The 13,406-nt window shown below is 43.8% G+C and overlaps 1 protein-coding gene across 2 annotated transcripts in view; it reads right to left on the bottom strand.

Moving 5' to 3' along the window:
- Positions 1-8,409: 8,409 nt before the first annotated feature.
- sh2d3a (SH2 domain containing 3A) overlaps positions 8,410-13,406 on the bottom strand; it is a 42,627-nt gene continuing 37,630 nt past the window's right edge. For both annotated transcript variants that reach the window (XM_080216653.1, XM_080216652.1), the window contains exon 10: positions 8,410-10,100. In XM_080216653.1, the coding sequence (XP_080072779.1) occupies positions 9,928-10,100 (173 nt within the window). In that variant the 3' untranslated portion in view covers positions 8,410-9,927. The remainder of the gene's footprint in view (positions 10,101-13,406) is intronic.

Genomic DNA, 13,406 nt, shown 5'->3' on the forward strand with positions numbered 1-13,406 from the left:
AGGCAAGTGAGCATCTGAGCAACAGGAACCCGATACAATTCCCAGCCTTCAGCTGCTAAAGCTCCAGAATTCTCTTCCTAAGTCTTTTCATCTCTCTCTCTCCTCTACGACAGTTCTAAAACAAAAACTTTTGATTTATTATTGTCACGTGTATTGGGATACAGTGAAAAGTATTGTTTCTTTGCGCTATACAGACAAAGCATACCGTTCATAGAGAAGGAGAGGAGAGGGTGCAGAATGTAGTGTTACAGTCACATTTAGGGGTGTAGAGAAAGATCAACTTGATGCGAGGTAGGTCCATTCAAAAGTCTGACAGCAGCAGGGAAGAAGCTGTTCTTGAGTCATTTGGTACATGACCTCAGACTTTTGTATCCTTTTCCGACAGAAGAAGGTGGAAGAGAATACATTTTGATTTGATTTTATTATTATCACGTGTATTCACATACAGTTGGGTGCAACACTGTGTCACGGTGGCGAGCACTCCTGTCTCTCAGCGCTAGGGACCCAGGTTCAATTCCCAGCTCGGGTCACTGTCTGTGCAGAGTCTGCACGTTCTCTCCGTGTCTGCATGGGTTTCCTCCAAGTGCTGCGGTTTCCTCCCACACTCCAAAGGTGTGAGGGTTAGGTGGATTGGCCATACTAAATTGTCCCTTAGTGTCCAAAGATGTGTAGGTTAGGTGGATGGGCTGTGGTAAATTGCCCCTTTGTGTCCCAATGTGTGTAGGTTAGGGGGTTTGTGGGTAAATACTTGGGGTTATGCGGAACAGATCTGGGTGCGATTGCTTCTTGGTGTCAGGGGGATTAGATGGGGTTGCAAGGATAAAGCTGAGGTGGAATTGGTGTCAGTGCAGACCAGATGGGCCAAATGGCCTCCCTCAGGGATTCTTTTCTAAATTCCAAATTTTTTAAATTGAATTCAAATTCCAGCATTTGCTGTGATAGGATTTGAACCCAGGTCCCTGGAACGTTATTTGAGTTTCTGGATTAATAGTTTATCAATAATACCTCTAGGCCATCGCCACCCAGATGATGGTCTTGTGAAATGCCTTGATTTACTCCATGGTGCTATATTAATGTAGGTTGTTGTTTATTTTCCAGTTGCAGCATGAACCTGACCTCTGTTTAAAGGTTGCAACCTTTAATCATTTGTTCCCAGATCTATCTTGTTGAGAAAATCAGTGTGCGGCATTGTCTCTATTCCTCACGGGAAAGTGAAGTATTCCCAGTTTTCCTGCTGACATCATTGTGGAGCGGTTCCCAGTACAACTGCTCCCTGGCGAGGACATGTTACTGGAAGTAGTTGACTCCAACCTTCTGTTTAGAATGATTGATCCCACCTGGGCTATTAGAGCTGGGAACAATGTGCTTCCTTATCTAACACAACTGGACGTGTTCCCCTCTGAGAAACCCCTCAGAGAAATTTCTAGAATGTCTGTTCCAAAGTAAAAACAGAAACCCGTTTACAATTTATCACTCGGTTCCCAGGAATACATGAACCTACAAATGTCCTTACAACTTTTACTCCTAACCATACTTCTTCAGCAGCACAGTGAGTTAGCACTGCTACCTCACAGCAGCAGGGACCTGGGTTCAATTCCCGGCTTGGATCACTGTCTGTGCAGAGTCTGCATATCCTCCCCACGTCTGCATGGGTTTCTTCCGGGTGCTCCGGTTTCCTCCCACACTCCAAAGATATGCGAGTTAGGTTGATTGGCCATGCTAAATTGACCCGAGTGTCAGGGGATTAGCAGGGTAAATGGGCTAGGCTTATGGGAATAGAGCTTGGATGAGATTGTGGTCAGTGCACACTCAATGGGGCTGAATGGTCTCCTGTAGGGATTCTATGATTGGCCATGCTAAATTGACCCTTAGTGTCAGGGAACCAGCAGGGTAAATATGTGGGGTTACAAGGATCAGGCTCTGGATGAGATTATTGTCGGTGCAGACTTGATGGGCCAAATGGCCTCTTCTGCACTCTAGGGATTCCATGATTCTTGTGAAGGGATCAATTGATTGTTGGATACGGTTCCATGAGGAATTATCGCCCAACAGTAATGAGGTTCCTGTGGCTAGTCCTTATGGTCCAGATATTGGGGTATCATTCTATATTCAGATAACCATGGTGGCACAGTAGTTAGTGCTGTTGCCTCCCAGCACCAGGATCCTGGATTCGATTCCCAGGTTAGTTGCATTGGCTAAAGAGTTATGGGGACAGTGGCTGTAAAAGTTACTGAAGTGTCTGACCAGCCGTGATTGTATTAAATGGTCGAGCAGGCTCGAAGGGCTGAATGGTCTACTCCCATTCCTATAAATGTCATAAGGATGTGGTAATGACACCATGACCATTTTCTCCACTGTTGAGGTGTAGAATTCTTGTGTAGACGTTTCATCTTTGTGTCTTTCACAACATAAGGGGGAGGCTATAGCCTAGTAGTATTATCACTAAACTGTTAATCTAGAAACTCAGCTAATGTCCAGGGGACCCAGGTTCGAATCCCGCCACGGCAGATGGTGGAATTTGAACTCCATTAAAAAGAAATCTGGAATTAAAATCTACTGATGACCGCAAAACCATTGTCGATTGTCAGAAAAATCCATCTGGTCCACTAGTAACCTTTAGGGAAGGAAATCTGCCATCCTTACCTGGTCTGATCTACATGTGATTCCAGAGCCACAGCAATGTGGTTGATTCTCGAATGCTTTCTGAACAAGAGCAACTAGAGATGGGCAATAAATACTGGCCAGCCAGCGACGCCCATGTTCCACGAATGAATAAAGGAAAACAGTGGCTTCACTTCACTAGCAGTAAAGCATTTTTGGACAATCTGAGATTAGGAAAGGTGCTTTCTAAATGCAAGTTATTTTAAAGGAGCGTTTGAGCATTGGAACTACAAAAGGTTGTGAATATAGCCCAATCCATTGACTCTGTCTACACTTACCGCTGCCTCAGCAAAGCAGCCAGCATAATTAAGGACCCCACGCACCCTGGACATTTTCTCTTCCACCTTCTTCCTTCGGGATAAAGATACAAAAGTCTGATGTCACATACTAACCGGCTCAAGAACAGCTACTTCCCTGCTGCTGTCAGTCTTTTGAGTGGATTTACCTTGCATTAAGTTGATCCTTCTTGACACCCTAGCTATGATTGAAACACTACATTCTGCACTTTCTTGTCTCCTTCTCTATGAATGGTATAGCGCACAAGAAACAATACTTTTCACTGCATGTTAATACATGTGACAATAATAAATCAAATCAAATCATGAGTCAAATGCAAGCATACAGAAAATTCTTCAGGCATAACTTCTTTGTACATGAAACCCCTGAAATAAAAAGTGAAGCTTTAACTATTTCCCTATTCTCTTCCCTTGTGATGCTTACATACTTTCCATCTGGTGCCTTGTAGAAATGAATTCTTTGCGTTCTTTAATAACATATGCTTTATTCTTGTCCACATATGTTATAGATTCTAAAGTCAATTTAACTGAATTTGGAATTAATATAACACACCTGACATTTCCAGAGACTGGAAATATTTGAAAACAACTTATTCCTCAAAGGACAGTTCCAATCGTTGCTCCATCTGCATCTTCCATACCCGATTGCTTCTTTTGTTATACCCTTGTTGCTTAGTCCACTGATCCGGTGGCCTTCCTGCATTTTATTCAACATCATTTTAATTCTTTAAGACTGAATTTGTTTAAAATCCATTGGCAATAAAAAAATTGTGTGGGGAAATGTGACTTGTCTTTGTGGAGTTTGCATGTTCACCCTGTGTCTGCGTTGGTTTCCTCCGGGTTCTCCTGTTTCCTCCCACAGTCCAAAGATGTGCAATTTATGTGGATTAGCCATGGTAACTTGCCCCTTAGTGTCCAAAGATGTGTATGTTAGGTGGATTAATGATGCTAAATTGCCCCTTAGTGTGCAAAAATGTGTGGATTAGATTGATTGGCCATGCTAAATTGTCCCTTAGTGGCCAAAGATGTGCAGGTTAGGTGGATTGGCCATGCTGAATTACCCCTTAGTGTCAGAGGGACTAGCTAGGGTAAGTGAATGAGGTTATGGGGATAAGGCCTCAGTTAGATTGTTAGTGCAGGCTTCCTTAGTGCCCAAAGATATATAGGTGGGGTAAATGCATGGGGTTATGGGAATAGGGTGTAGAGTGGGCCTAGGTAAAATATTGGAGATGGGCACTTTCTGCACTCTAGGAATACTATGATTCTATAAATACAGACAAACATAAGAAATAGGATCAGGAGTAAGCCACCTGGCCTCTCCAGCCTGCTCCTCCATTCAATAAGATCATGGCTGATCTGATTGTAACCTCAACCCCTCATTCCAGCTGACCCCCCCCACCCCCGATAATCTTTTACCCCCCCGCTAATCAAAAATCTATCCAGTTCTGCCTCAAAAATATTCAAAGACTCTGCTTCCATCGCCTTTTGAGGGAGAGAGTTCCAGAGACCTACCACCCTCTGAGTGAAAAAAATTCCTCCTCATCTCGAACTGACGTGGATGGCCCCTCATTTTTAAACAGTGACCCCATTCGCTCAGTGAGATCTTCGTCTTGGCACGTTCAACCTGAAAAGGCAGGGAAACTGATTTCATGAACAATTTTAAAAAGGATTCGGACAGGAGAATGAGGAACTTAGAGGGTTACAGACGAAATGCAGAGAAGTGGGATTCCACACAACCGCTGTTTTGAACAGGGACAATGGAACAATCGCCTCCTTCTGTGCTGCAGGTTTTCTGTGATTCAATTAATTCTCTGAGTCATGGTCCTCACAAGTACTGGCTTCTTTGTATTAAAATAATAATTACTGACCTTTCTTTAGCCTCTGGCTCCAGCACGTTGCGGAGGGGGTTGATGGGGCTGATTTTCACATGATGTGTTAGAATCATAGAAATCGCCAAATCCCTATGTGCAGGAGGAGGTCTTCAACCCGTCGGGTCTGCTCCGACAACTGTCCCACCTAGGCCCTATCCCCACAACCCCAGATAGTTACCCCACTAATCCCTCTAACCCACACATCTCAGCATACAAAGGGGCATTTTAGCATAGCCAACCCATCTAATCTGCACATCATTTGAAGTGTGGGAGGAAACTGGAGCACCCGGAGGAAACCCAAGCAGACACGGGGAGAACATGCAAACTCCACACAGACAGTAACCCAAACCGGGAATCAAATCCGGGTCCCTGGCGCTGTGAGGCAGCAGTGCTAACCACTGTGCCGCCGTGCCAACCTGGGTTAAACTCAGGCCTTCTCTGCCTATCTGATTCAGGTGGATGACGGAATTCATGGACAAGGTGGGTATTGCTTGGGAGAGGTGTTGATATTCTGATGATAATGTGAAGGGTATAACAAAAAAAACATAGCATCCCTACAGTGCAAGTGGAGATCACTCAGCCCATCTAGCCTGCACTGACAATCCCACCCAGGTCCTATCCCTTTACCCCCATGTGTTTACCCTGCTAATCCCCTGACACTAATCCACGATAAAAAGTCTGACAACACCAGGTTTCAGTCCAACCGATTTATTTGATAGTAAATTCACTAGCTTTTGGGTTAGCCCCTTCGTCACTTGGACTGAAACCTGGTGTTGTCAGATTTTTTACTGTGTTCACCCCAGTCCAACGCCAGCATATCCACATCATGACTAATCCACAATGGCACCTGAGTAAGGCCTGTGCCCAGCATACTCTTTAATTTTATCTTTTACTCTTGTTCTATGTTTATAAAACTCTAACTCTTTTAAACTCTCCAACAATGTTCTATTATCTTTCTCTACACCCTAGCTATGACTGTAACACTGCATTCTACACTGTCTCCTTCTCTACGTACAGTATGCTTTGTCTGCATAATATGCAAGAAACTATATTTTTCGCTGTATACTAATGCATTTCTTTTATTCATTCGTGGGACATGGGCATCGCTGGCTGGCCAGCATTTATTGCCCATCCCTAGTTGCCCTTGGAGAGCAGTTGAGAGTCAACCATATTGCTCTGGAGTTGCATGCAGGCCAGACTGGGTAAGGACGGCAGATTTTCTTCCCTGAAGGGCATTAGTGAACCAGATAGGTTTTTTCTAACTATCAACTGTGGTTTCATGGTCATCAGTAGATTCTTAATTCCAAATTTTTTTTATTGAATTCAAATTCTACCATCTGCCATGGCAGGATTCAAACCCAGGTCCCCAGAACATGAGTTTCTGGATTAATAGTTTAGCGATAATGCTACCGGGCCATTGGCTCATGTGACAATAATAAGTCAAAGGGTGCAATTCAGCATGGCCAATCAATGTACCCTGCGCATATTTGAAGTGTGGGAGGAAACCCAGGCAGACACAGGGAGAAAATGCAAACTCCACACAGACAGTGACCCAAGCTGAGAATCGAGCTCAGGTCCTTGGAGGTGTGAAGCAACAGTGCCAACCACTGTGCCACCATGCCACCTATGGGGCACCCCATTTAAGACGGACTTGAGGAGAAATATTGAGGGTGAGTCGTTGGAACTCTCTTCTTTAGAGAGTGGTGGAGGCAGGGTCGTTGAATATTTTTAAGGCAGCGACAGATCATTGACCTATGAGGGGGCAAAAAGTACTGAGGGATAGGTGGGAAAGTGGAGTTGAGGCCCCAATCAGGTCAGCCATCTAAATGATTGGAGCAGGCTTGATGGGCAGAATGGCCTATTCCTGCTCCTAATTAGTATGTTCATACATAGTCTGTGTGGAGTCTGCACATTCTCCTTGAATCTGCGTGGGTTTCCTCCAGGTGCTCCGGTTTCCTCCCACATTCCAAAAATACGTGCTGGTTAGGGTGTATTGGCCATGCTAAGTTTTCCCTCAGTGTACCCAAACAGGTGCTGGAATGTGGCAACAAGGGACTTTCACTGTAATTTCATTGCGCTGTTAATGTAAGCCTACTTAGGATGGCATGGCTGGCACAGTGGTTAGCACTGCTGCCTCACAGCACCAGAGACCTGGGTTTGAGTCCCAGCTTGGGTAAGCGTGGGTAAATGTTGGGTAAGACTGTGCCATTGAATCACTCCAATGGTTTGATTAATGTAATATCGAACTGCAATTTCGAATGAAACTCTGTATTCTGTCTACAAAACCTCTCACCACAGGAAAAGGAATATTCTTGTCTAGTCACTAAGCGAGAGAACCATTGGCAGTGCAATGATGGTAGAGACATGTACTGGGTGAGCTAAACCATGCCATATGGGCGATGACTCCCATGATTAAATCACTTCTCACAATTCGGCAGGGGGGTGGGAAGAACATCACAGTCAGAGAAAATTACTTCAGAGTACATCACTCAATAGCTGAAATCACAGGAACTTGTGCAATAGTCTTCCATTCTGTACAGTTGATTCACTCTTTTGCCAAAATAAACCAGAATTCATGGCACAGCCCAGACTAGCATTGTTGGCCAAATCCTAGGATCAAAGCTGGGATCCCCCCAACTATTCCCCGGATAATATGATTGCGAGATTGGGAGGAGGGAAAGTTTATTTATTAGTCACAAGTTGGCTTACATTAACACTGCAATGAAGTTACTGTGAAAATCCCCTAGTTGCCACACTTGGGCACCTCTTTGGGTACACTGAGGAAGAATTTAGCACGGCCAATGCACCCTAACCAGCACACCTTCTGGACTGCGGGAGGAAACTGGAGCACCTGGAGGAAACTCACGCAGACACGGAGAGAACATGCAGACTCCACACAGTGACCCAAGCCAGGAATCGGACCCAGGTCCCTGGCACTGTGAGGCAGCAGTGCTAACCACTGTGCCACCGTGACGCTCCACAAAGTGTTCAGCTATGATAATCCAACCATCACGAGTGTGCGGCGGGCTTGATGGACCAGTCTGTTTTTTCCTACCTGCTGATTTTATATGCTTGTTTAACCACATTTAATCCCCGCTGCTGCTGCCCCTCCCTCATCTTCTCGCCAACCCCCACTCCACCCCACCCCACCCCACCCTCTGAATGCCTTTGGGAAGCTGTGGGTGCATTTTGGTTAGGTTCCCAGAAGCCACAAGAGCACAATAGTTCTTTGAACCAGTATTTATACCGTGATCTATTAATCAATTCCAGCTAAGGAGAGTGAGGAGAATGGTTTGAAATGTGTCAACTTATTTTGGTTTCATTGAGAACTTCGATCTTGAGAGTTAAGACAGCAAAAAAGGTTTTTGGTACAACACACTCACATCGATAATCGTGTTATGGGCTCAAGGGAGTGACAGATCCCTGGAGAAGCTGACTGAAAATGGATGAAATCAAATTTGGTTTAATGCCCAAAACTTGCCTTATTAATTCCAAAGCTGATGACAACTGATAATGGCACCTGACAGGAATACTGGTATTGACTTATAAAAATGATTTTAAGCAAAAACAAGTAAAGGCAGTTCAACACACACTGGATCTGTAAATATATTTCATGAGAAGATGACATCTGGTTATGACAGAGACAAATTGTCCTACTGGTTTGTTGATCTCCCCAAGGCATCTGAAATGGACAACCAGTCAACATAGTAAATAATATGTTATCATTCTTCAAGCATATTTGTTGGTTTTCGCAACGCTTTTTCAGTGAGGCATCACACTGGAGAATATGGAAAGTGTTAAGTGGATTTCTTTTATACATCCATGGGTGTCGCTGGCTGGCCAGCAAATATCACCCATCTCTAAGTTGCCTTTGGGCAGATCAGAGTCAATCACATTGCTATGGTTCTGGAGTCACCCTTAGATCACACTGGGTAAGGGCAGCAGAATTCCCTCCCTAAAAAACATTGGTGAACCAGATGGGTTTGTCCAACAATCGACAATAGTTTCATGGTCATCAGTAGATTCTTAATTCCAGATTTTTTTTATTGCATTCAAATTCCACCATCTGTCGTGGCAGTATTCGAACCTAGGTCCACAGAATATCAGCTGCTTTTCTGGATTAATAGTCTACTGATAATACCACTAAGCCATCACCTCCCCATGATGGTGGGCATGGTTCTATTGTTTTCCATGTTGATCTGGGTGCTAACTGCATTGTGTGTGTGTGTGTGTGTGTGTGTCTATCTGTGCCTGCGAGTGTGTTGAGTAGATGCAACAGACCTCTTCTTATGCTGAGGGTTCCTACAATTCTGAGATTACAAAATCAGATTTCTTGTTTTGTATTTAAGGCTTTGGTAAAATTATTGAGTGGACTTTCTCCCCCTTAGAGCGGAATGGGCAGGTTGTTATGGCCTTGCTTGCCCTGAACTGTAAAGTCCCACCTGAAGTCAATGGACCTTTCCATGGTCCACCACCTCACCTGCTCCAATTCCTGTGGTGGGCAGGACAGTAAAATTCTGGCTAATGTCTTCATAGCACCAACAATCATACCACACAAAGTGCTGGAGACGGGAGAGTGAATTAACTTTAAAAGGTTCTGGGAGTGTGAGCATCGCTGGACAAATGGGGTATTTATTGTTCATCCCTAGTTGTCCATGAGAGGGTGATGATGTACATCATCTTGAACCGCTGCAATCCAAGTGGTGACTATATTTCCGCAGTGCTGTTCGGTATGGAGTTCCAAGGTTTTGACCCAGCAATGATGATGGGGCAGCCATATATATAGCCAAGTTGAGTTACGACCTGGAAGGGAACTTTGACTCAGTCCCATGTGCTCCAAGTCTTTCTAGGTAATGGAGATGAGAGAATTAGCAGATGCAATGAAAAAGGCAAGGTTTCCATGGTCACAAAGTAAGATTGTTGCACAATAGTAAAAGGAGATGAATGCACTGTGAGGATGAAAATATTTCCTATGTGACCCTGGTGAGGTTGTGTAGTACTTGCTGTGCCCACATTTCTGTCAAGTCATGAAGACTATTCGCAGTTCTTCATTTACATTCTGGGCCCAAGTCACTTTACAAGGGTCCGGTCTTGCTGGCCTAGATTTCCGATGGCCCCAGAGGTTCCAGCTTCCGTGACAAGGCACTCAGGATTTTATCAAATTTCTCGTATCTCTCATTCTGACTAAGTTCAGTTACGTTGGCACCCCAGAACAATCTTAAAGCAAATTCGGTCTTGAAAGCCTCTAATAGTTCATCGTTCGGGTGAAAATCTGGAAAAGGAAGATTAACATTAACCCCTTTGAACATTTAAATGAAGTATTATTGCAATTGGGGAAATATACACACTCAATCGAACCAGTAGATTAAATCACTTCTCTGTCTCCTCTTCTATGCCTACAACCCTGCACTCATCCAATTCTGGCTTCTATCTGCCAGTTTCATTGCTGTACCATTGGCAGCCATGCCTTATCAAAACCCTAAGCTCTGGAATTTGGTCCTTAAACTTCTGTGCCTCCTTTCACTTAACATCTTCCTTCAATCCTATTGCTTTAACCGAGCATTTGGTCATCTGTCTATCATCTTGATGCCAAATTTTGCTTCTTTGTACTTCTGCGAAGCAACTTGGGATGTATTGGTAGGCGCTATATAAATGCAAGTTGTAATCACTGTTTATAGAGCACCTTTTATGCTGATGATAAAACCTCATAGAAGGGTCTGCGGACTTGGCTAAAGGTAAAGTTAAAGTTTATTTATTAGTGTCACAAGTAGGTTTACATTAACACCACAATGATGTTACAGTGAACATCCCCTAGTCGCCACACTCCAGCACCTGTTTGGATACACTGAGGGAGAATTTAGCGCGGCCAATTCACCTAACCAGTACGTCTTTAGGACTGCAGGAGGAAACCGAAGCAAACCCATGCAGACACAGGGAGAATGTGCAGAATCCACACAGACAGTCACCCAAACTGGGAATGAAGCTAGATTGCACAAAATGGCTGTCACCTTCCTGGACTATAGAAGGTTAAGGGTTTAAGTTTAAACTTATTTATTAGTATCACATTAGATTGGTGTCCCAAGTAGATTACATTAACCCTGCAATGAAGTTACTGTGAAAACCCCTTAGTCGCCACACTCCGGCACCTGTTCAGGTACACTGCTGGAGAATTTAGCGTGGCCAATTCCCCTAACCAGCATGTCTTTGGACTGTAGAAGGAAACCGGAGCACCCAGAGAAAACCCATGCAAACATGGGGAGAATGTATAAACTCACACAGTAACCTGAGCCGGGAATCGAATCCAAGTCCCTGGTGCTGTAAGGCTGTAGTGCTAACCACTGTGTAATGGGCCATCTTAAGAATCAATAGGGGATATTTTGAAGCTATGAGAAGGGTGACAACATAGCAGGATTCAGAATGAGTGAGCTAGAAAGTTAGTGGAAGGTTTTGTCACCAATGTGAGGAGAGAGGAGGAAGGAGCCAGCGGTTTCTGCTCTTCTCCACCTCTCAGTGACTCCAGCCAGAAATGCATTCATACGAAATGACATAAAAACAGGTCTGCATTTGTTAATTTCAGCATCCGCAGTATTTTGCTTTAGTTATAAAGCGTGATGTATCTTATCAAATAACCTCATTAGTGAGGTGTTGTATGGATAATGGAAGAAGTGATTAAATCATATCTTAGCTATTTAAGGTTTATTTATTAGTGTCACAAGTTGGCTTACATTAACACTGCAATGAAGTTACTGTGAAAATCCAAAAGTCGCAACACTCCGACGCCTGATGAGACACATTGAGGGAGAATTTAAGCATGGCAATGCACCTAATCAGCACCTCTTTTGGACTGTGGAAGGAAACCAGAGCACCTGGAGAACACCACACAGACAGGGGGAGAACATGCAGGCTCCACACAGAGAGTGAACCAGGAATCGAACCTGGGTCCCTGGCACAGTGCTAACCACTGTGCCACCCACAGTCTAAGTTAATTATTAGTCAAGTCACAGGACACAGGTGAGAACAATAATTTGATTTATTATTGTTACATGTATTGGAATAGTTGGAAGTATTGTTTCTTGTGTGTTATACAGACCAAGACTACTGTTCATAGAGAAGGAAAGGAGTGCAGAATGTAGTATTACAGTCATAACTAGGATGGAGAGAATATACGGTAGGTCCATTCAAAAGTCTGATGGCAGCAGGGAAGAAGCTGTTTTTGAGTCAGCTGGTACATGACCTTAGACTTTTGTATCTTTTTCCAGACAGAGGATTTTTCCTCTGATCTTATAACAAGGATTTTTCTAAAAACAGGGGCCCATTAACTTGGTCAGCACAAGCTGATCACTGCTAGATTTTTTTCTATACATTGTGCATCAGAAATGGATAATTTTCAAGTGTATGTTTCATTTTTAAAAAAAAAATCAGATTTAGTTTTGTCACTTTACACTCAGCGAACGGAATGAGCTCTCAAAGCGAGGCCCAAAGAATTGGAATGTCACCACAGCTCCCGCTCTAGGCCCCAAACAATTCCCCTCAATCCCAGCCTCTTAGGAATGCAACCTACTGACCCAATATGCCACTTCCACTTCCTTTACTGTATCCTTAAGGCTTTGAGTGATTACTGGAGACTGGCTTGACAAGAAGACTGAAAAGAGTTGTGGGGCATGATGGACAGAGGAAGCATTGTAATGTCTGGCTCCCAGCAAACAAGACACAACCCTGATTTATCAGGAGAAAGGGGGCATCATTGTGGTTAGTGTTACAATGAAGGGCTATTGTCGAACACGCCCACTCCTTTTACTTTCAAGTATTTTCTCACCATTGTGAAATCTATGAATTCTGTAACCACCTCCAGCCTTTCTCTGTGCTCCTCTAATTATGGTTTCCTTGCACATCCAGGACATTTAATCACTCTACCTTTGGAAGTGGTGTCTTCAGCTCCCAAGGCCCTATTCTGTGGAAATCACTCCCTAAACCTCTCTGCCTGTTCCTTAAAATCTACCTGTTAGACCAAGACTTTGGTTCCATTATCCCCTTGCATGGCTCCTTGTTAGATTTTGTTTGATAAATCCTCTGTGAAGCATCTTGAGATGTCTTGCACTATTTGAAGTGCTACTTAGATACACGCTGATCTAGTTTCTAGAAGCAGGAGTAGGCCATTCGGCCCTTCAAGCCTGCTTTGCTATTCATTTTGATCATGGCTGATTATCAAATCCAACATCCCATTCCCACCTTCAGCCCCATATCCCTTGATCTTTTTAGCCCCAAGAACTATATCAATTTCTTCTTGAAATCAGACAAAGTTTTGGCCTCCTGTGGTAGTGGACTCCAACATTCACCACCCTCTAGGTGAAGAAATTTCTCCTCACCTCAGTTCTAAAAGGTTTACCCCTTATCCTCAAACTATGACCCTCTAGTTCTGGACTCCCCCACTATTGGGAACATGCTTTCTGAATCGACTCTGTCTAACCCTGATGTTGTTGTAAAACAAGTTTCAAATCTGTCCAACCAGAGAATGAAATATCAAGTGATCTTTAATCCACCCCTGAATTTTAGTTTATTCATTAGTGTCACAAGTCAG

The sequence above is a fragment of the Carcharhinus amblyrhynchos genome, chromosome 33 (assembly GCF_965287045.1).
Source record: "Carcharhinus amblyrhynchos chromosome 33, sCarAmb.v2.hapA, whole genome shotgun sequence".
Taxonomy (NCBI): Eukaryota; Metazoa; Chordata; class Chondrichthyes; order Carcharhiniformes; family Carcharhinidae; genus Carcharhinus; species Carcharhinus amblyrhynchos.